General features: G+C 46.7%; 1 protein-coding gene across 1 annotated transcript; it reads left to right on the forward strand.

Moving 5' to 3' along the window:
- The first annotated feature begins 3,966 nt into the window (after window positions 1–3,966).
- LOC115457607 (calpain-5-like) lies at window positions 3,967–19,919 on the forward strand. Its single transcript, XM_030187088.1, is given in 13 exon segments — window positions 3,967–4,504; window positions 5,645–5,776; window positions 8,548–8,756; window positions 8,905–9,028; window positions 9,031–9,096; window positions 9,241–9,434; window positions 11,205–11,282; window positions 15,844–16,039; window positions 16,235–16,357; window positions 16,445–16,641; window positions 17,951–18,072; window positions 18,177–18,313; window positions 19,357–19,919. Coding segments are annotated over 13 exon segments (1,914 nt in total). The 5' UTR covers window positions 3,967–4,339; the 3' UTR covers window positions 19,528–19,919.
- The last annotated feature ends 3,796 nt before the right edge of the window (window positions 19,920–23,715 follow it).

The raw sequence follows: 23,715 nt of genomic DNA on the forward strand, positions 1-23,715 counted from the left end.
AAATGCCCTTCTTTGTGTTACAGACAGGAGTTGGTGCACAGCTGAGGCTTGGAGTTTCTACCGTGATTCCTTGTCACAAGGCAGAAGTACCTGCTCTATCTGAGGGAGAGAGCGGTGGGCTGAGAACCAGGGAAGCCAGAGTTCAAATCCCGCCTCTCTCACTGATCTCCTTGGACAAGATAGAACATAAGAGTAGCCATACTGGGTCAGACCAATGGCCCATCTCGCCCAGTTTTCCAATCAGTGGCCAAGCCAGATCACAAGTACCTGGCAGAAACCCAATTAGCATCATTCCACGCTGCCAATCCTGGGGACAAGCGGTTGCTTCCCCATGTCTGTCTCAAAAGCAGACTATCTACGTTTCCTCCAGGAATTTGTGCAAACCTTTTTTAACCCAGATACGCTAACCGCTGTTACTACGTCCTCTGGCAAATAGTTCCAGAGCTTTATTTGTTGAGTGAAAAAAAAAATAATTCCTCCTCTTTGTTTGCTTCACTTGCTGTAGCCTCAGTAGTTATGGACTTAGAGATTGTGAGCCCTGTGGGGCAGGGAAATGACCTACTGCACCTGAACTGGCCTTGAGCTTAGGTTTGGAAGGAGGAGTGATTAATATCCAAATGAACGAACCTGCCTGTACTGAGATTTCAGGCCTGTAGTGTTCATTATGAGTCACAGAACTTGTTTTTCTTAGAAAGCATTGCAAAAGTGCCTCGCTGTGTGCCGTGTACTACATGCCTCACCGCTCTGACCCCTCCTCTCCCTTTTCTTTCCTCCTTCAGGAACTCTGTTGTCCCCTTTCTCTTGCACGCTCTGCTCCTGCATGATTTAATGCAGGGATGGGCAATCTCGGTCCTGGAGGGCCGCAACCCTGTCGAGTTTTCAGGATTTTTTTCATGCATGAGATCTATTTGCATACCATGGAGGCAGTGCATGCAAAATAGTTATCATGCATATTCATTGGGAAAATCCTGAAAACCCAACTGGGTTGCAGTCCTTGAGGACTGAGGTTGCCCACCCCCGCTTTAATGGTTTTCCTTGTGCTCCCTATATTCATACACTGTCTAATTTGAGTAGCTTTTTTTCTCTCCTGTAGATTCATTAAGAAAGAAAAGCCTTAGCAGAAGGATTCTCATCCCAGTCCTTGGAGCATATGCTACTACTACTACTATTTAGCATTTCTATAGCGCTACAAAGCATACGCAGCGCTGCACAAACATAGAAGAAAAACAGTCCCTGCTCAAAGAGCTTATAATTTAATAGACAAAAATAATAAAGTAAGCAAATCAATTAATGTGTAGAGGAAAGAGGAGAGGAGAGTAGGTAGAAGCGAGAGGTACAAGTGGTTACAAGTCAAAAGCAATGTTGAAGAGGTGGGCTTTCAATCTAGATTTAAAGGTGGCCAAGGATGGGGCAAGACGTAGGGGCTCAGGAAGTTTATTCCAGGCGTAGGGTGCAGCGAGACAGAAGGAGCGAAGTCTGCAGTTGGCAGTAGTGGAGAAGGGAACAGATAAGAAGGATTTATCCATGGAGCGGAGCGCACAAGAAGGGGAGTAGGGAAGGACTAGTTTTTTCAGCATACCCACAATGAATAGGCATAAGAGATTTGCATACAGTATCTCATGGATGCCCTGAAAACCTGACTGGCTGTATGTGTGGCCCCAGGACTGAGTTGAGAAGTCACCAGCTTAGTAAAACGGGCTGAGGGTCACTGGCGTTTCCAGTCATTCAGCATCAAACCTCAGGGCACTACTGCACTTCTTTTCAACCCAGTCCTCGGAGTACACCGAGCCAGTCAGGTATTCAGGATATCCACAGTGAATATGCATATAATATAAGTGAACGGGTAGATCAGTTTCAATATAGTTGTATAATGTGAAGTGTCTGTTCACGCTTTCCAAAAATACTAGGACTAGGGGGCAAGCGATGAAACTACAGTGTAGTAAATTTAAAACAAATCGGAGAAAATATTTCTTCACCCAATGCATAATTAAACTCTGGAATTCGTTGCCGGAGAACGTGGTGAAGGCGGTTAGCTTAGCAGAGTTTAAAAAGGGGTTAGACGGTTTCCTAAAGGACAAGTCCATAAACCGCTATCAAATGGACTTGGGAAAAATCCACAATTCCAGGACTAACATGTATAAAATGTTTGTACGTTTGGGAAGCTTGCCAGGTGCCCTTGACCTGGATTGGCTGCTGTCGTGGACAGGATGCTGGGCTCGATGGACCCTTGGTCTTTTCCCAGTGTGGCATTACTTATGTACTTATAAACACTCTACCATCATATCTCTGACATCTTACAAAATCTTTATTCTACATTACAAATGTTTCAATAAAATCTTATAAAACCTTATGCATATAATGCTGGAACCCACGACTATTAAACGTTAGTCATATATCATCAGAACATTTATTACCCTTTGCAAAAAAAAAAAATGAATATGCATGAAAGACATTTGCATGCACTCCTTGGTATGCAAGCCTAGCCCCATGCATATTCATAGAGGATATCCTGAAAACCAGACTGGCTAGGTTGTGTCCCCAGGTCTGAGTTTAGAAGCACCTGGGCTAGAGCAGAACAGCCTGGTAACTTCATAACAGGATCCTAAATACCAATTAAGAGTTCAAATCTCACTGATGCCCCTTGGGACCTTCGGCAGTTCTTGCCGCCCCTTATATCCTCCATACTGTAGGTATTTTCTTGACTCTTGAGCGTAGACTGGAACTTGCCTTGAGTTACCACTGAAACTGAGGGCACTGAATCTTAAAAAAGGGGAAAAACAAAAATGGTTCTGTCTCTCCAGTAAGGTTTACCCCTTTCCCCTGCTAAACACACAGAAAAGTGCAAGGGTGAAGCTAATTTCAGTAAAGCGGTGAACGCGGCTGTGGGTGTTTTGATCTGGAGATGGTGTTCTTATGTAATGGCATTCCAGCAGTGATGTCTCCCGGTTAATCTACCTTGTTTCCCTCTGAGCCTGTAATGGATTTCGCTGAACACTCATTAAAGTAGCCAGCTGTCGTAGTTGGCTAGGTCTGAACAGTGAAAGCATATTTTCCCCTGTGGACGTAGGGATGCTTCAGCATTTCAATGGTATGGGCATAACGCTGCAGGACTCCATCAGCACTGCGGACTGTATCTACTCTGTTTATTCCAGGGTCAATAAGAGCCTTGGGCGGAATAGGTACGTCAAGCTCCATCTCTGGCCGACTTCAAATCTAAGCTAAAAGCCCACCTTTTTGATGCTGCTTTTAACTCCTAACCCTTATTCACTTGTTCAGAACCCTTATTTTATCATCCTCACTTTAATATTCCCTTATCTCTTGTTTGTCCTGTTTGTCCTAATTAGGTTGTAAGCTCTGTCGAGCAGGGACTGTCTCTTCATGTTCAAGTGTACAGCGCTGCGTATGTCTACACTATAGAAATTATAAGTAGTAGTAGTAGTCTTTTGGATTCTGCACAGAATCTTGCTACTGTGGGATTCCGGAATCTTGCTACTGTGGTATTCCACACAGAATCTTGCTACTGTGGGATTCCGGAATCTTGCTACTCTTTGGGATTCTGCTTGGAATCTTGCTACTCTTTGTCCTTATCCCTTACTTGTCCTGTTTGTCTGTCCTAATTAGATTGTAAGCTCTGTCGAGCAGGGACTGTCTCTTCATGTTCAAGTGTACAGCGCTGCGTACATCTAGTAGCACTTTGTGGACAACTAGGGTAAGGTCTCTAGGCACCTGTTTCCCCGCAGAAAGGGTCCTAAACATCTACTTCCTGGGGATCCTTGGGCAGTCTGAACTGTGCAGGCAGAGATGGCGCTGCTCCAGATTAGGGAGGGGACCTGGCTTCTCTGGGTAGTTATTAACTCCACAATGAGCTGGATTAACCTGTTCAGTTACATTCACTAATAAAACAGGGATACTGGGAGTGGGGGGGAAGGTGGTGGTGAAAAAGACCGGAAAACTAGACTGTGGGAAGATCCAGGGTATTTCTCACCTTTCTGTCCAAATGTGTGTACATTTGGGAATTTGTTCAGCACTCTGCCTTTTGGAGCCTAGCTGACCGATAAATGATTTTATCTGGAGCTTGAGCTAGGCTGGGGGGGGGCCCCTCCCTGCAAAGATGGGCGTTGCAAGCCATGAGACACACACCTAAGATCTTTACACACAAACAGCAAGTGGGAGTTGGAGCAGCTGGAGCCAGCAGAATCTGTCCAGAGAAACATCTCACGCTAAGCCAGAAGAGGAAAGATCTGCTGGTCCATAGGAGGAGGGGAGGGGGATTACCTGTGGGTTTATAGGCTGTGGGGGGAGGTCTCTCCAGGGCTGGGTGTGGAAGCTGTGTTGAAAGATGCCGCAGTCTGTGGTGTATTATCAGAACCAGAATTACGGGAAGCTGAAGAAAGCCTGCCTGCAAAGCCACAAGCTCTTTGAGGACCCCCAATTCCCTGCAACCAGTGAATCCATTTTTTACCAGCGCAGCCCCCCTGTAGGCACTGTCTGGAAACGACCAAAGGTAAAATAAACTTCCTTCTGCCCCTGCCCCACCTATTCCCATCCCAGGGTACAGCTGTGCTTCCCTCTCCCCCATTCTAGGGTACAGCTGTGCTCCCCCCCCCATTCTTCAGTTCCTCTTACCTCCCCCCATTCCAGGGTACAGCTGTGCTCCCCCCATTCTTGTTCCTCTTACCTCCCCCATTCTAGGGTACAGCTGTGCTCCCCCCCACCCCATTCTTCAGTACCTGTTACCTCCCTCATTCCAGGGTACAGCTGTGCCCCCCATTCTTCAGTTCCTCTTACCTCCCCCCCCATTCCAGGGTACAGCTGTGCTTCAGTTCCTCTTACCTCCCCCATTCCAGGGTACAGCTGTGCCCCCCCCCCCCCCCCGTTCATGTGCCAGTTCCTCCTGTCCTCTCCCCATCTCATTCCAGGGTACATCTGTGCTCCCCCTATTCTTCAGTTCCTCTTACCTCTCCCCATTCCAGGGTACAGCTGTGCTCCCCCCCCCCCCCATTCTTCAGTTTCTCTTACCTCCCACCATTCCAGGGTACAGCTGTGCCCCCCATTCTTCAGTTCCTCTTGCCTTCCCCCCATTCCATGGTACAGCTGTGCCCCCCCTATTCATGCGCCAGTTCCTCCTGCCCTCTCCCCATCTCATCCCAGGGTACAGCTGTGCTCCCCTCATTCTTCATTTCCTCTTACCTCCCCCCATTCCACGGTACAGCTGTGCTCCCCCCATTCTTCAGTTTCTTTTACCTCCCCCCATTCCAGCTTACAGCTGTGCTCCCCCCCCCCCCATTCTTGTGCCAGTTCTTCCTGCCCCCATTCCCATACAGAGTACAGCTGTGTCCCCCACCCCTTATTGTGCCAGTTCCTTCTACGCATCCACCCCACCCTGGCTCATCACAGGGCACAGTTATACTTCCCACATTCTTCTGTTAGCTTCTCTTGCCCCCCCCCATTTCCAGCCCAGAGTACAGCTGTGTTCTCCCACTTGTGCCAGTTCCTCCTGTGTGCCCACCCCTCAGTCTCATCCCAAGGCACAGTTATGCTCCCCGCATTCTTGTTCCATCTCCTCCTGCCCCTCCCCTTTTTATTCCCATCTCAAGCCTCTGAGCTATGCTCCCTCATTCTTTCTTCACCCATCTCTTTGCAGGAGATTTGCTCCAATCCGCAGCTGTTCGTTGATGGTATCAGCTCCCGGGACCTGCATCAGGGGAGCCTGGGGAACTGCTGGCTTGTGGCTGCTGCCTCTTGCTTAGCTACTGAGCCCTCAGTATGGAGGAAGGTGTGTACTATCCTTGATCCAGACTCCCTCCTCCTTATCTGTAGTCTCTGTTTCTCTCACCTCTCATCTCTTAAACTCCATCTACTATCTCTCCTCTTCTTCTCCATCTCTGACTCCAGAGAGACTGGCCTGTCTCCTCTTCTTTCTCCCACCCATTAAACCATCCCTATCTTATAAAGTTGTTACAGTTCATAAACTGTTAAGGTAGACATGGGGAAAACCACTGGTGGTAAATTGCATAGGATGTAGCTACTTTTGGGGGGATTCTGCCAGGTGCTTGTGACCTGGATTGGCCACTGTTGGAAACAGGATACTGGGCTTGATGGACCTTTGGTCTAACCCAGTCTGCCAGTTCTCAATTTAGTTCATTCATTCATTCATAGAAATCAACCACCTTTGTGAGTGGATTCACCCAAGGTGGTTTACAACAGATGTAGTTTGACATAGGCGATTTACGTTACATGGCCATTAAAAGTTTGGATGAAGAGCCAGGCATTCTCCTGCTTCCTGAATTTGAGGTACTCTTGAGATAGGCATAGCCCCCTGGCAGTGAGTTCTACAGTACGAGAGCTACTCTTGCGAACATTCACTGATGAGTGTCACAAAAGGAATCCTGTTTAGAAGAAATGGATCCACGGAATCTTAGCGGAGATTAGGTGGCGACGCTGGTAATTGGGAAGCAAAACTGGTGCTGGGCAGACTTCTACGGTCTACGCCCTCTTCGTGACTGAATAGATACAAATGGGCTGGAGTGTAAATTTTAAGGGGTTTTGACATTAGCTTCAGAACTTAGTACAAGAAGAGTGCTGGGCAGACTTCTACGGTCTGTGCCCTGAGAATGACAAGGACAAATCAAAGTCAGGTATACATATAAAGTATCACATACCATGTAAAATGAGTTTATCTTGTTGGGCAGACTGGATGGACCGTACAGATCTTTATCTGCCGTCATTTACTATGTTGTTATGTTACTATATCACATGGTTTGGATGAGGTTACAGTTAGGGAAGTTCCTTGGTAAGACCTTAGAGGCCTTAAAGATGGCTCCAGAAAAAGGAGGATGGATTGAGCCAGCCGGGTTTTACTTCTATTGCTTGGAAAGCAATGGAAGTAAAACCCGGCTGGCTCAATCCGTCCTCCTTTTTCTGGAGCCATATGGTAAACCCTATGTAGGGCGTTATTGTTTAGGTACTCTGGTCCATTTCCTCTGACAGTCTAGAAGACCAGAAAAAATAATTTTAAATTTGGCCCCGTAGGATACTAGTAGTCGGTACAGTTTTTGCCGGAAGGGTGTGGTGTCATTTTGCTTACAACCCTCTGTCAGTCGTGCTGCATCATTCTGAATTAACTGGATCCGGTGCAAACTCTTTGTGCTCAGACCAATGTTCAGGGTGTTACTGCCTGGACAACCCGTAACTGGACTCTTCTCGATATAAAGGGAAGGACTGCAGAGTTGCTGTGGGTGATGAAAGCATTTTTAAAGGTTGCTCGAATTTGTGGGATCAGAGATTCCTGAGCTGTGATTTGAAGAGAGTTTCAAACAGTGGCGTAGCCACAGGTGGGCTTGGGTGGGCCGGGGCCCACCCACTTAGGGTTCAGGCCCACCCAACAGTAGCACATGTTTAGTGTTAGCTGGTAGGGATCCCAAGCTCTGCCAGCTGAAGACTTCCCCCTGATAATAATGAAAATGCTACTCTCCAAGATACCGGCACCTGCGCATGCTCAGTTTTCAGTGCATGCCTGCTGCAGACTGCCAAGGTGGAGAGAAGCATTTTCCCACCAGCTGAGATATTTTTTTGGCATGGTGGTGGTGGTGGGGGTGGAGAACATTTGGCGCCCACCCACTTCTTGCCTAGGCCCACCCAAAATCTGCTGTCTGGCTACGCCCTTGGTTTCAAAGTTCTCAAAAGGAATTTTGATGTCAGGTACCTGTCTGCTTCTGTTAGGAATGTGCCAAGTCTCTGTTTTTCTTGGGTTCAGACTGATCTGTGTTGTGTTTTGCCCGTTCTGGAGTTGCTGGTTTCCAGGCAGTCAATTTTCTCAAAGCTGCGGGTAAATCTGGTTCAATGGATATGAGTAGCTGAACATCATTGGTATTCACAGTGGCGTACAGAGGGTGGGGGCGATGGGGGCGGTCCCCCCCCCCCCCCCCCAGGTGCACGCTGCAGGGGAGGCGCAGGGAGCAACTCCCTCTGCTGTTACTTCCTGTTCTGGGGCAGAGGGAGCAGGGAACTGGTGAAGCAGACGGCTGTGCGGCTGCTTCCAGCACCCCATCAGGTAAGAAGAATGTACCCAGGAGGGGCGAGACGGTGATGCGCCGGGGGGGGGGGGGCGCTGCACCCGGGGGGGGGGGGGGACGACGCTGCACCTGGGGGAGGGGAGTGCGCAGCACCACCCCGGGTGGCAGCTAACCAAGGAATGCCACTGGGTATTCAAAAGAACATATTATTATAAGGCGTGACACCCGTGCCCTCTGCTGCAGTCCTGACACAGCTAGACAGTGTCTACCTTGATATGATATTTCTTTTTCTGCTAATCTTTATCTATTCCCTCTTCTTTTCTTTTCTTTTCTTTTCTTTTCCTGTTTTCTATTGAACAAAAAATGGCATTCATTTCAAAAGTGTTTAAACCACCTTGTCATGTTGGTAGGAAGGGTGGTATATTATGTACAATAACTATACAACATAAATCAGTGTGATGCCTATGATTCATATTGCTTCTGTTCATTGTATATATTCTGAATAATACTTGAGAGGGATTTCTCGTTTCAGGTGATCCCCAATCACAAGGAACAGGACTGGGACTCCCGACACCCAGAGAAGTACGCCGGCATCTTTCACTTCTGTTTCTGGAGGTTTGGCTGTTGGGTAGACGTCACTATCGATGATCGGCTGCCCACTGTGAACGGTCAACTGATCTTCTGTCGCTCCACTGATGTCAATGAGTTCTGGTGCGCCTTGCTGGAGAAGGCATATGCCAAGTAAGGGGTGAAAGGTCCAGAGCTCTTGGAGCTCACACATGCCCATCTTTTTTGGGGGTTGAAGGAGGGAAGGCAAATCTCCGTAGTGGAGGAACAGCATATTTGGCCTTGCAATCTATTAGTTTTTCGTTGCCTTCCCTCACCTCAGGCTCAATGGCTGCTATGAGACCCTGGAGGGTGGGAACACGGCCGAGGCACTTGTGGACTTCACAGGAGGGATATCGGAACCCATCTGCCTGGAGGAGGAGAAAGTCAGTGAAGACCTGGAGAAGAAAAGAAACTCTTCAAGTCTTTGACAAAGGCCCATTCCAGGGCTTCACTCATCAGCTGCTCCATTCGGGTAAACATGGGGTTATTAATCCATATTGGTAACTTTGGGGAGCATTTATCTGCCTGATTATCACAGGGGGACTTATCTGTTTTTCAAAATGGCTGCCCAACTGTCTTCTTCCAATGTTGTCTTTTTGATTCTTGCTTCGCTCAGCCTGCCCCAGGGGAGGAGCTGGAGTCACAGATGTCCTGTGGACTGGTGAAGGGACATGCATATGGCGTTACAGACATAAAGCGGATCCAGCTCGGGACAGGGCTGCTCGCCTTCTTCCAGGCCAGAAAGCTCTATATGATCCGAATGCGTAATCCCTGGGGTTCCACTGAGTGGTGTGGAGCCTGGAGTGACAGGTAACGTCTTTGACCACTAACTGGGCGCTTTTTAAAATTTTACTTCTGGACTGGTAGTTTACACTGTTTTCTTTGGGCCACAAGGTTTTCATCTAATTTTATCTGCCGTCATCTACTGTATATGCTATATCCCCTTAACGTTTACATAGCCCCATCAATGCAATCATAGTCCTTAGTCAGGGGCCAGAACCTTGAGATCAACCACATAGGTAGCACTTCTGTCAGAACACTTGCCCCCAGATTCTACATATGACGCTCAAAACATGAGCGTGCAAATTTGGGCTTGCGTCCAATTTGCATGCACAATTTAATCAGTAACGAGCCAATTACCGCCGATAATTGGGTGCTCACAATCGATTATATTGGTACTAATTAGCAACGATTTGGATTTGCATCTTGCGAACCACTTTTCTATAAAGATGCGAGTATAAATCTTTTAGCACACAACTGAAAAGGGGATATGGGCAGGCCAGGGGCATTCACTATAGGTGCACGCACTATCGTAGAATTCGCGGGATCTGCATGAGCATTTGCACCAGGATTCAGTTGGTGTAAATCCTCATGCCCAAGGTTGAGTGGCGCCCGACTCGGAATCCCGTTTATAGAATAGTGCTCGGTGCGTATTTTTTTGGGCACCCAAATTTGGACACCATTTATTGAATCTAGTCCTTAATGTATGTTAAGGGCTCTTATAGAATACTAGTGGAAGCTGGCATTGGTGAGCCATATGTGGGTACACACATGTACACCGGGTCTATGGCTAGTGTAAATTCATGCACCTGAATGCAGCATTTCTACACGTAACTTACAGTGTTCAGGAAGTAGCCCAGATAAATGCCGGCCCCACCTATGACATGCCAATAACAGTTATGTGCCAAACCATTTTAGTACATAGTTGTAGAATAGTGCAGTGGCATGTATGCCAGTGGCATGTATGCCAGGGGCGTAGCTAGGTGGGGGCATGGGCCCCCGCAGATTTAGCACTGGCCTCCCTGCTTTCACCCCCCCCCCCCCCACCGCTGACCCTCCCCTTCCACATTCGACCCCCTGCCACCGCCGCCAACCCTCCCCCGCCGCAGTCAGGTACCTTTGCTGGTGGGGGTCCCCAAACCCCGCCAGCCGAAGTCCTCTTCAGCGCCGGTCTCCGGCGCGTTGCTGATCTGGATTCTTTTTCTGACATGAGTCCTGATGTCCTGCACATAGGAACGTGCAGGATGTCAGGACTCACGTCAGAAACAGAATCCAGATCAGCAACGCGCCAGGCTCGGAGACCGGCGCTGAAGGAGACTTCAGCTGGCCAGCAAAGGTACCTGGCAGTGGCGGGGGATTGTTGGCGGGGGGGGGGGGGGTCGGCGGCGCTGGGAGGGGGCTAAAATGTGCCTCCTCACCTCGGGATCTGGACCCCCCTCCCGCCGAAGTCTGGCTACGCCCCTGGTGCATGCGTTGAAGGTGCATCCTATCAGTTGATTACTATTAATGGTGCCGTGCTGCATTTCCATCCCTTCTCCCTTCTGTCCTCCACACGCAGTCCTGCATCTCTCCCTTCCCAGCCCCGCAAAGCTCTTGCAATTCCCTCCCTCCCCTGCTCCCCGTGCCTTAAAATCTCCTCCAATCTTCGCCCGGGCAGCACCAGTGGCACTCATAGGCTGCTTATGGGCTTGCACCAGAGCTTTCTCTCTGAACTGTCCTGCCACACAGGTATTAAGCTGACTAATGAAGAAGAGCATAATGGCAGCCAATCATTGACATCTCTAAAATGGTCTTTTGCAGGTCTGAAGAATGGAAGAAGGTCAGTCGTAGTGAGAGGGAGAAAATGGGAGTCACTGTGAGAGACGATGGAGAGTTTTGGTAAATTCGCCACCGGAGGTGCTGGTGGTCGTCATGCTCATAATTATTATTCTCTTCCAAACTGTGAACTCGTTTACCCATTGTCTTCAAATGTTACGTTCTAATTGTTATAAAAAGGGCAATTCTATAACAGGGTGACCACATTTATGCATCACTTGAGCGGTACGTTTATTTATTTACTGCATTTGTATCCCACATTTTCCCACCTATTTGCAGGCTCAATGTGGCTTACATTTGTTCCGTCATGGCGATCGCCATTCCGGAGTGAGAGATACAAGTGGTATTACATAAAGATCACGAATGACATAGTAGATTAAGCAATCAGGTATAAAGAGTTCATGTTCGGAAGAAGAGATAAAGTGGTATTACAATAAAAGTTCGTAAGATGGATCGTTGCGGTATGCCTTGATGAGGACATAGTAGATTCATATTCGGAATGGGAGGTAAAGCGGTATTGCGTAAATGTACAGAATACTATCGTTTTTGTGACCAAGTGACAGAACACACCCAAGTGCCGTGCAGTAAGCACATATAAGTGCCTTGGGGGGGGGGGGGAATGGGGGTAAATTCTATAAATGGCGCCTACAAAATTGGTACCAAAAAACCCCACGATAAAGCAGTATTCTATAAGCTGCGCCTAAAATTCAGTGTGGTTTAAAGAATACACGCTTAAGTGGAAAGGCACACTTATTTTTAAAGCGCAAATAACCATGCCTAAATTTACATGCGGAGCACCATTATTCTGTAATTACGCACGTAACTCAAAATCGCTCCTCTGTTTCGCTCCAAAACGCCCATGACCCTCCCAGTTCCACTCCCTCTCTTTTGGAATGTGTGTAAATTTTAACTGTATGCACATTGGTTCCAATTAAATCTAATTAGTGCCAATAATTGCTTCTTAAAATGCCAATTGGCATTAATTGGCTTGTTGAATTAAATTACACACACAAATTGGGAACACGCCATAATTTGTGCATGCAATTTCTGGAGACCTTAACAAAATAAGGGTGATAGTGTGTAAAAGTACAGGAAGTGTTCGAATGGCGGAGCATGGGAGGGGCATGGGCGGAGCTGTCACTTATACACTCACCTTACAGAATACAGTAAGTTATGTGCAGTCTTGACGCATTTGGGTTCCCACAATTCCACCAGGTCTATGGCTGGTGTAACTGTGGGTGCCTAAATGTAAGATGTACCAAAATTGGGTTACCCTAGTATTCTGTAATGGAATCTACAGAAAAGGATCTCATTGCACGGCAGCGGGGCATCTAAATAGAGGCAGCCATTTATAGAATTGCCTTCTAAGCGTTCATCATAATAGCGGAAGTGAAAATGGTGCTAATAAGAAGGCAGGAGCACGGCTCAGAATACAGAAGGGTGGGTACAGAAGCTGTTATGATAGTAATGGAGGAGAACTGAGATTCATACTGACTACAATCTGTAAGAGTATTGAGGCTGATGTTACTGATAGTAGTGGCAGTAATGTATAAGCACCAAGGTCGATGTTGATGTAGAAGTACTGAGACTGACGATACTACTGGCAGTAATGTAGAAGCACCAAGGTCAATGTCGGTCATGGTGGCACTTTAGAAGTATTGAGGTTGACGATACTACTGGCAGTAATGTAGAAGCACCAAGTCAATGTCAGTCATGGTGGCACTTTAGAAGTATTGAGGTTGACGATACTACTGGCAGTAATGTAGAAACACCAAAGGTCAATGTCAGTCATGGTGGCACTTTAGAAGTATTGAGGTTGACGATACTTCTGGCAGTAATGTATAAGCACCAAGGTCGATGTTGATGTAGAAGTACTGAGACTGACGATACTACTGGCAGTAATGTAGAAGCACCAAGGTCAATGTCGGTCATGGTGGCACTTTAGAAGTATTGAGGTTGACGATACTACTGGCAGTAATGTAGAAGCACCAAGGTCGATGTTGATGTAGAAGTACTGAGACTGATGATACTACTGGCAGTAATGTAGAAGCACCAAGGTCAATGTCGGTCATGGTGGCACTTTAGAAGTATTGAGGTTGACGATACTACTGGCAGTAATGTAGAAGCACCAAGGTCGATGTTGATGTAGAAGTACTGAGACTGATGATACTACTGGCAGTAATGTAGAAGCACCAAGGTCAATGTCGGTCATGGTGGCACTTTAGAAGTATTGAGGTTGACGATACTTCTGGCAGTAATGTAGAAGCACCAAGGTCAATGTCAGTCATGGTGGCACTTTAGAAGTATTGAGGTTGACGATACTTCTGGCAGTAATGTAGAAGCACCAAGGTCGATGTTGATGTAGAAGTACTGAGACTGACGATACTACTGGCAGTAATGTAGAAGCACCAAGGTCAATGTCGGTCATGGTGGCACTTTAGAAGTATTGAGGTTGACGATACTTCTGGCAGTAATGTAGAAGCACCAAGGTCGATGTTGATGTAGAAGTACTGAGACTGACGATACTACTGGCAGTAATGTAGAAGCACCAAGGTCAATGTCGGTCATGGTGGCACTTTAGAAGTATTGAGGTTGACGATACTTCTGGCAGTAATGTAGAAGCACCAAGGTCGATGTTGATGTAGAAGTACTGAGACTGATGATACTACTGGCAGTGATGTAGAAGCACCGAGGTCCATGTCGGTCATGGTGGCACTGTAGAAGTATTGAGGTTGACGATACTTCTGGCAGTAATGTAGACTGGTACAGGTGGTTGACTGATCATCACCAGATAGTCTCCAAGAATTGTTGGGATATCCGTTCTCCTGACGACGCTTTATAGTGAAACATGCAGGCATGTTGAGAACGAGAAGCCAGGGCTATGGGAGTACTGCACGAGCAAAGATATAAGAAAAAAGAAAAAAAAAGGAGGGGCAGCTATCCAGAATACTAGTACACCCGACATCTTTAGTGGATTGCTATGGGCATCAATAAGATAAGTAATTCATTTGGAAGAAGTAAACCTGAGGGTGAGATTACATCATAGATAAGGAGGCACATACAGGAAGGAAGGGACCTGTAGTGCGATGATGGATGGGGACTAGTGCGCTGGCATAAGCTGTTCATTGGCTTAAAGATAAGCACTGAGCAGTGTTATATCATATTATAACACACAAGGGAATAGTGGTAAATCATAGGGATTACATTTTTAGGTTTCTAGAAAATTGAGGAGTATCTGAACGATTTTACATCCCCAGAAGTATCTGTATTAAGTAATGTAGAAGCGCCAAGGCCGATGTTTGTCGTGGTGGCAGTGTGGAAGCGTTGAGACTGACAATACTACTGGTAGTAATGTAGGCCCCCTGGCACTAACGTTGATGTTAAGGATGCGCATTTGTTTGAAATGATATTTCTGATGTCATATCGTGGCGTTTTAAATTTGTTTATTAGGATTTATTTACCGCCGTTTTGAAACCTGGAAACAACAGGAAACTAACCCAAAATGGTTTTTTTTTTCTCTATCGTTAATGGTGTGCACTATTGTTCAATGAACTGACCGCTGAAGAATAGTCCACGCTATTGCACAGTAAGGGACATGATATGTGATATTGCCCTGGACCAAACAACCAAAACACAAAATTTCATAAACAACACAAGAGACTAAACAAAATGAAAAAATGTTGGCCTACACAACCCTAGTTGATACAGATCATAACTTAGGAGTGTTGAGGTTGATGAGTGGCGAGGCTGATGATATAACTAATAGTAACGTAGAAGCCTTGAGGTGATTAATAGTGATATTTATCAACTCTTGTTTCTCTGCAGGTTATCCCCCCATGTCATTTAGGGTTGTAAATTTAGGGACCCCGATAGTCAAATGGAATTATATGTTTACTGGCAGCTGGTGACCATATAATAACAACTCTACTATCTGGAGATTTTCAGCCCCAAATCCTTCTAACTGGCCCAATACTATTCATATAATCAAGCGGTGATATTTCACCACTATCCAGATAAGCTATACATTTAGTTTAGGCCTGCTGGATAGCATTGGCACTTACCACATTACGGTATACTCAGTGTTGCAGACTGTTCAGGTAGCGGTGCTGAATATATGTATTATTTTAAATGTGGGTGTGGTCTCCACTGAATATGAAGCCCAGGACTTCCAAAGATTGGGATAGTTCTGGTAATGTAATAGGAGTGAGGCTGAGTATGTTTTGAAGCAAATTGACCAGCTAATTAGTAGCATATCACCAGGATCTGATGGTATTCATCCCAGAGTTCCGCTAGTTAATTGGTTTTAGTTGGTTTTGGGTGGAAGGGAAGTTGTTTGGGGTCCCCGTTAACACAAGGGGACTCCATGTCAAATCTGAGTGATGTTAGTGAAACATAGACTCGAGGCACCTAAGTTTTTGGTTTTGGGTCTCAGAATGTCTAACACCAGCCCTGCAGGAGTACAAAGGCTGCTGATATTACCAGTAGTAATTAGGGAGTACTGAAGTTGATGATGGTGCTGCTGGTGACAATACGCCATCACGCTGTCTTGTATTTGAAATATTGTACATTGCTTTGCTGTGTTAATTGAAAGGTTTGTTTCTTTTCTTTGCTCATCCTGGCACAGGATGAGTTTTGATGATTTCTGCCAGTACTTTACGGATCTGGTGGTGTGCCGGAGGATTAACACGAGCCTTCTCAGCATTCACAAGACCTGGGTGGAGGCCTTGCTGTTCAGCGAGTGGAGTCAGAGCCCAGATTCCCTGAAGAACCGCAGCGGAGGCTGCAGTAACAACCGGGAGACTTTCCTGCAGAACCCACAGGTGGGGCCCAGGGCCTCTGACACTGCTTCAGCCTCTTAGGCAACGTCAGAAACATTTCTAACCCTGATTCCTATTCTTCTTTCTGCTCCTTCTCTAGATGTTTCTTTTGAATTTTCCCCTTCCTCTCCTGATTAAGAAACTCCCTTAGCAGATACACAGCTGAGATTCTTAATTATTTATTTATTGCCTTTCCAGTTCTCCTTTGATATCACCTCCGATCAAGATTCGGCTCTAATCTGTGTCCAACAGGAAGATAGGCGGGCCAACCGTAAATCTGGAACAGGGCAGAATCTGGCCATGGGCTTTGACGTCTTCAAAGTAAGATTCTGAGGTTGGGGGCAAGGGCAGGGGCAGAGGGGTAGCACTTTGCTTAGGGTTGACATGGGGCCTTCTCTTCCGGGGCAGGTGGAAGTCAACAGGAAGTACCGCATGCACGTCCACCAGGGGAAAGTGGCCAGTTCCACCTACATAAACTCCCGGAGCGTCTTCCAGCGGGTGGAGCTGCAGAAAGGGAAATACGTCGTGGTTCCGACCACCTTCGCTCCTGGAGAGACCGGCAACTTCCTGCTCCGGGTCTTCACAGACCGGGGAGCCAAACTGAGGTATAGCTGAACGCTTATTGTCTCCTCCCCCAGAGCCGCCTCTGCCATGGAGAGACTGTGTTTTTCACACACGGCCTTCCTTTTCAGCCCCTACCGACTTGTGAAATGAGGTCCCACAGTGAGTCTCTAAATTTGGCCCCTCACACATAACAACACAAGCCCTCGCAGTAATGAAGACGCACCAAACACAGCGAAGGTGACTGTTTTTCACAGTGACTCGGCGAAAGCGATCCTGTGAGAAGTCGACCAGACTTGTTTCGAGTTACTGTTTTTATTGGTTTGATTGAGAGAAGTCCTTGTTTCAGTTATTCTTGGACTTGCAACGCTCTGAGATTTCCTCTACCAGTGGCAGTTGAGCAGATTGCAAAACATCCTTGGTAGGACTCCTGGTGCAGGCCGGAATAGGCCGAAACACGACTCGTGTCGAGTCTCAGATGTTGATGAATAAAGTTCTATCTCTTGTGGAACATTGTCCTTTCATTTTTTTGAGTCACCTTCGCAGTGTTTGGTGCGCCTTCACACATAACAACATAGTAAATGATGACAGGTAAAATACCAGACAAAGGAGTAGGGGTGGACCAATAATTCTTCACAGCTGGGTGTCAGTAAAAACATTTATGCCGTGTTTCGACGGTACAACCGTCTGCCTCAGGGGTCTGACACTTATTGTAGAGAATCCAAAAAAAATTGGTGCAGAATAGTACAACTGATGATTGGTAAGCTGCTCAGTGTAATGGAAGTTAGTAGATTTTTTTTTGGCGGGCTTGTTGGCGTCCGACTAACTTCCTTCGGCCATCACCTTATCACATTGTTTTGCCACCTTGAGATTCTCAGACACTGTCACCTCAAGGTCCCTCGCTTGGTTCACGCACATCAGCCTCTCTCCTGTTTTCACCATTCCTGTGGATTTCTACACCCAAAATACATTACCCTGCATTTCTTCACATTAAATCTTAATTGGCCCATGGTTCCAATTTTTGTAGATTATGTTTCTTGATGTCGTTTTCCTTGGTTACAAATTTTCATGTCATTCACAAAAAGGCAAACTTTCCTTCTAACTTTTCAGCTATATTGCTGACAAAGATAGTGAAAAGAATGGGTCCCAGGACCAATATCTGAGGCACTCCACAACTTCCTCCGTAGTCCTCTCAGGCCACCCCTGCTTTCCTCCCAGGGTGAGGTTTAGCCTCCAGGGTTCAGTAGAGTAGGCTGACGATTCTAGCTTGAGGCACAGCAGGGTTTCAATATGTTGACCCAAAAGAATTTTGCCATATTCTCATCTTTTTCGTCCTTGATGCCTGACCCTCAGGGAGCTGTCCAAGAACCAGCCATCACCTTCCTGCTGGAGCTGCTGCGTGGGAATCCCACAGCTTGTCTCCTCCGTGACACTGCACAGTGCAGTGGGACTCTCACTTCCTGGCTCTGGGAACGGTAAGGGGGAAGTGCAGGAAAAGGGAGGGAGGGAGGTGAAGGTCAGCGTGGTGGGGGAGGTCATTTCCGGGTGCCGAATCCTGAGCAGATGTTTTGCATTCCAGAGCCGGATGTCTATGCTGTGATCAAGTGTGAGGGGCAGCAGGTGAGATCAAAGGTGCACAAGGGCACTTCCAAACCAGAGTTTGACCTGCGAGGGATCTTCTATAGGAAGAAGCCCCAAACGCCAGTGAAAATTGAGGTAACTCCTGTACATTTTCTCTAGACACTGGCTATCAGCCCCAGAGATTATCTGCAATGGTGGTAATGGTGGGAAGTACACTAGATCATAATTTTAGCCCTGCATCAGCATTGGGGTGGGATGGGGGGGTCAAGAATATAACTGAGAAGTGCAATGTTGCACCTAGCCACTAGGTGGTGTGGTTTCCTCAGTGCTGAATATTAGCACTTAACCGGCCAGGTGCTGACTCACCCCCAGAACACCCCCAAAATAGCCAGTTTTGGGTTAGGTGCTAACCATTTTCAGCCACCGGTTAAGTGCCACTGAAAATGAGTGGTTATCCCCAACCAAGCCATTTAACCATCCATTAGCTGTTTCTGGCTGGTTAAATCTCTTTGAATGTCAACCCCATGGCTTTTAAAATGTTGGATTAGTGTTGTGTAAATGTTTTTTTGTTTTCTTAGGATGTTTAGTTGAACTTTTTTGACTTGTTTTATTGTTATGTATTGTAAACTGCATAGAAGTTTTGTTTTAAATCAGATTAACGGATGTTTGTCGACATGTAGATATATCTATCTAGGGATGATAAGACAGTAAACTCCTGGGGCCTTCTGGTCACTGTACAGTTTTTATCAGATTTGTCATGTTTGCATGTGTATATGTGTGTGTGTGTGTGTGTGTGTGTATGTGTAATTAAACTCTGGAATTTGTTGCCAAAGAATGTAGTAAAAGCAGTTAGCTTAGCGGGGTTTAAAAAAGGTTTGACTAGCTTCCTAAAAGAAAAGTCAATAAGCCATTATTAAAATGGACTTGGGAAAATCCACTGCTTATTTCTAGGATAAGCAGCATAAAATGTATTATTGTTTTGGGATCTTGTCCCAGGTACTTGTAACCTGGATTGACCACTGTTGGAAACACACACACATACACACAGCTGATTGATTAGACATCTGTGGTTTGCTGGTCACTGCTGGAGGTCTCGAGGTCTGTTGTCCATTGGTCGCTGTTGACAGGAGGGGATTTTTCTGAGTTTCTCTCTGATCGTCCGCTGTTTCTGACTCCAGGTCTGGGTGAAAGGTTGGCGAGACACTCTCCTGGGACACGTAACATTTCCAGCTGCTGCTGGGGACATGGGGAAGAATGAAGTCCTTCGCTTACAAAGCCCACGTCAGGGAGTGACGTCAGGATCTCTCCTCGTTGAAATCTCATCTAGCACAGATCTTTCTGCCCTCTAAAGGAGTCTCCACACTTCCAGTGTGTTTGAAGACTTCAAGTCCTGCGGCTGTAGCTCCACTGTGATCTGCAACCTTCTTGAACCTCAATATTATGACTGTACCCCATACTCCCAGAATCTGGAAGGAATGGGTCTGCCTGTCTACATTATCAGAGCTGCACTTTTGCACCCAGTACTGGAGTTATACTTCCCAGGAGTTTGGTGCTGCGATGACCCTAGAAAACTGGAAACCTGTCTTGTACCAGGACCCCTTCTGCTTGGGTCATCAAAGAGGGCTTGTTCTGATCGACTTGGTATTCGACATGTATTGGAATCTAGCTGCATTTGAAATGAAATAGTTAATTGTTGTGCGTGATTTCAATGGTGATAATAAAGGGGAAGTCCTGGATTCTGTTTCTGATATATATAGATATATATATGTATATATGTAGTAAATAAATAGATGATATGCTCCTATGCCTCTTTCTGTGTTTGGCTTTCTCCCTCGTGGATTTAATACATCTATTTTGGGCCTGATCACTTGTACATGTGATGCCAATGTCATGCATAAAAAGGGAGGTGGGGAGGGGGAAGCAGTTTCCAAACACTGCAGGGAGCTTTTTCAGATCCCTGGTGCAGACCTTGCATGCAAATTTTCAAAGGAAAATGCCACGCAATGTTTTTCTTGGAAGTTTGAGGCTGGACAGCAGCTTGGGAGGAGGGAGATTTCAAGGTGACACCTCCACCTGTGATTTACTATTCCAGCACTAATCCTGCTCCTTATGTTCACAGTGTTGTGAAATAGATTACATCCTTCCAGCCACAGAAGGGCAGTGTTCAGCCCATGGAAATTACCCAGGGAACGACTTCATTACGTGGGCAAATTTTTTTTTTTTGTTACATTTGTACCCCGCGCTTTCCCACTCATGGCAGGCTCAATGCGGCTTACATGGGGCAATGGAGGGTTAAGTGACTTGCCCAGAGTCACAAGGAGCTGGCTGTGCCTGAAGTGGGAATCGAACTCAGGTCCTCAGTTCCCCAGGACCAAAGTCCACCACCCTAACCACTAGGCTACTTCTCCACTCCAAATTCCTCTGAAAATGGCCTACAACGTGGTTAAATGACAAAAAAAAATGCAGAGTGCATAACAGAAATAATAAAGTTAATTCTGTGTGGTCTTTGGTCAGATGAAGTCTCATGCCTGGGGGCATAAGTACATAAGTACATAAGTAGTGCCATACTGGGAAAGACCAAAGGTCCATCTAGCCCAGCATCCTGTCACCGACAGTGGCCAATCCAGGTCAAGGGCACCTGGCACGCTCCCCAAACGTAAAAACATTCCAGACAAGTTATACCTAAAAATGCATAATCCCACTTATTCTGCTGCCGATTCTCCTGTTTCCCCCAAGGATTAGACATAGTTTTTCCTGCTCATTCTCAGGGCCAACAAAAGGGAATTAGGTGACCCGGACAGAACTTTCAATCCTGCGCCCTCCCTCAGGGGTCCTTTTACTAAGGTGCGCTGAAAAATGGCTTGTGGTAGTGTAGGCATTCACTGTCCAGCTCTATACAGCCTCTTCCTCCCCATCTTTATCTCTCCCTCCCAGCTCTGCACAGCCCTTCCTCCCCATCTCGCTCCCTCCCTACTCTCCAACTCTGCACAGCCTCCTTCTTCCCCTTCTCTCTCGCCATCTCTGCACAGCCTGTCCCTCCACCTCTCTTCCTTTGAGTTTTGCATGCATTGCTTACGCTTTTTGTGGGTTCTCTGCTTCCTGCACGCTGTTGAGACTGAGAGCGGAAATTCATGAGGGGGTGCACAGGACAACAGTTTTCTTCTCTGTCTCTCACATTCTTTTTTCTTCGACAGACTCTACCTGCAGCTCTTCTCCATGTGTTTCTCAGTCCGGGGGCTGCAGCCATGCCCCGGGCTGTTGTCCTGTTGGGGTCCCTGGTGCTGACCTGCATCGGAACAGGTGAGACAGTGGCTTTGATTTAAATTACTCCCTTTCTAAATCTGAGTTCAGGGCAGATTTGGTTCATGTACATTCGAAAGACCTGACCTGCGTTAACTCGAGTTATAAGCCTACCCCCTAAATCTATCATGTATGCACACTGGGCACCAAATTGCATGGGTATGTTACAAAATACTAGCAGTTATGTGCACAACTTACATTATTAATCCTTAATTGGTGCTAAGAGGCAATAACTGACTTAAATTTGCACTGAGGCAATAAGCTGATTATTCTGTCAAGTTAGTGCATAAATTCTATAGCTCTCAGCTGCAAGGGGGCATATTTGGGTTGGGGCATGGGCAAGTCCCATATAGAATACTATAGTGGCATAGCCATGGGGGAGGGTCCTTGGGAGCCTGGGATTCCTCGCATTGGGTTCATGGCCTTTCCAAAACTGTGGCACCCACGGAATGGCCGGTGGAGATGTCCATGGCCCACCAGCCAGAGCGGTCCGCTGCCTGAGAACTATGCACGGGAGTGATGTCATCAGCAGCTGAAGCCCACCGCCGACTTCCTCGCTGCTCAGGCAGAAGACCGCTTTGGCTGGAAGGTCGTAGACATCCTAGGATTTAAGGTCACGGGGGGGGGGGGGGGGGGGGGGGGACAGGGAGAAGAGATGATAGGAAATATGTGGCCCCCTCCAGTCCTCCCAAAAATGGGTTTCTGCCTCTGTACCCGACTATAAGTTATGCGGTAAAACGCACCATTTAGGTGATTGGAAGCTTTCTGGATCAACTATTGGTTGATTGTATAAAATGGAGAATATAAGGGGGTCTTTTAGATTGTAAGCTCTTTTGAGCAGGGACTGTCTTCTCTTCATGTTCAATTGTGAAGCGCTGCGTACGACTGGTAGCGCTATAGAAATGATTTATAGTAGTAGTACTAGAAGCCTGCACTTGCAGATCAGCAACACGGCTGCGCAGGCTTCTGTTTCTGTGAGTCTGACGTCCTGCACATATGTGCAGGACGTCAGACTCACAGAAACAGAAGCCTGCGCGGCCGCGTTGTTGATCTGCAAGGGCAGCCTTCTACATGGAATGCTGCTAGCGGAATAGCAACATTAACATTCCATGTAGAATCTCCAATAGTAGCAACATTCCATTTAGAATCATTCCTATGTGTCTTTCTACCCTTATCCTTATTGGTCCTGTCTGTCTGTCCTGATTTAGATTGTAAGCTCTTTAGAGAAGGGACTGTCTTTTCTTCACGTTCAATTGTGAAGCGCTGCGTACGACTGGTAGCACTATAGAAGTGATTTATAGTAGTAGTACTAAAAAACAACAAGGCAAACGATCTGCAAAATCCAATATGGGAAAGAAAGCCAGCAGATCAATGTCACAACAAAAAGATTTTATTGAAGATACCGTGTACGAACAAGTCGCCCGACACAGGCCGTGTTTCGCCCACCTAGGGCTGCGTCAGGGGCTAATTTGAAACCTTCATAAGGGGGCAACTATAAAAAAGTGAACATGGACACAATCAAATAATATTCTATGTTACCAAAAACGAGAAATGTATGGTAGTATGTATGGGAACAATAAAAATATTACTCACATATGGTGCTTCAATGATGGTGTGCCCATTTGTGTATGCCAGAGACCACAGGATTCCCGTTTGAGCTGGTTTTTTCTTGACTTTTATGCACCATATTTGCCCCTTTACGAAGGTTTCAAATTAGCCCCTGACGCAGCCCTAGGTGGGCGAAACACGGCCTGTGTCGGGCGATTTGTTCATACACGGTATCGTCAATAAAATCTTTTTGTTGTGACATTGATCTGCTGGCTTTCTTTCCCATAGTAGTAGTACTAAGCCATGGTAGCATTTTGTAGCTCGCGGTGGAAATCTGCTGGCGGTAAAATCCGCCCCTTTCTTTCCGAGCACTCTACCAAAACCCTCATCCACACCCTTGTCACCTCTCGTTTAGACTACTGCAATCTGCTTCTTGCTGGCCTCCCACTTAGTCACCTCTCCCCTCTCCAGTCGGTTCAAAACTCTGCTGCCCGTCTCATCTTCCGCCAGGGTCGCTTTACTCATACTACCCCTCTCCTCAGACCCTTCACTGGCTCCCTATCCATTTTCGCATCCTGTTCAAACTTCTTCTACTAACCTATAAATGTATTCACTCTGCTGCTCCCCAGTATCTCTCCACACTCGTCCTTCCCTACACCCCTTCCCGTGCACTCCACTCCATGGATAAA

This window comes from Microcaecilia unicolor, chromosome 14, assembly GCF_901765095.1.
Source record: "Microcaecilia unicolor chromosome 14, aMicUni1.1, whole genome shotgun sequence".
NCBI lineage: Eukaryota > Metazoa > Chordata > Amphibia > Gymnophiona > Siphonopidae > Microcaecilia > Microcaecilia unicolor.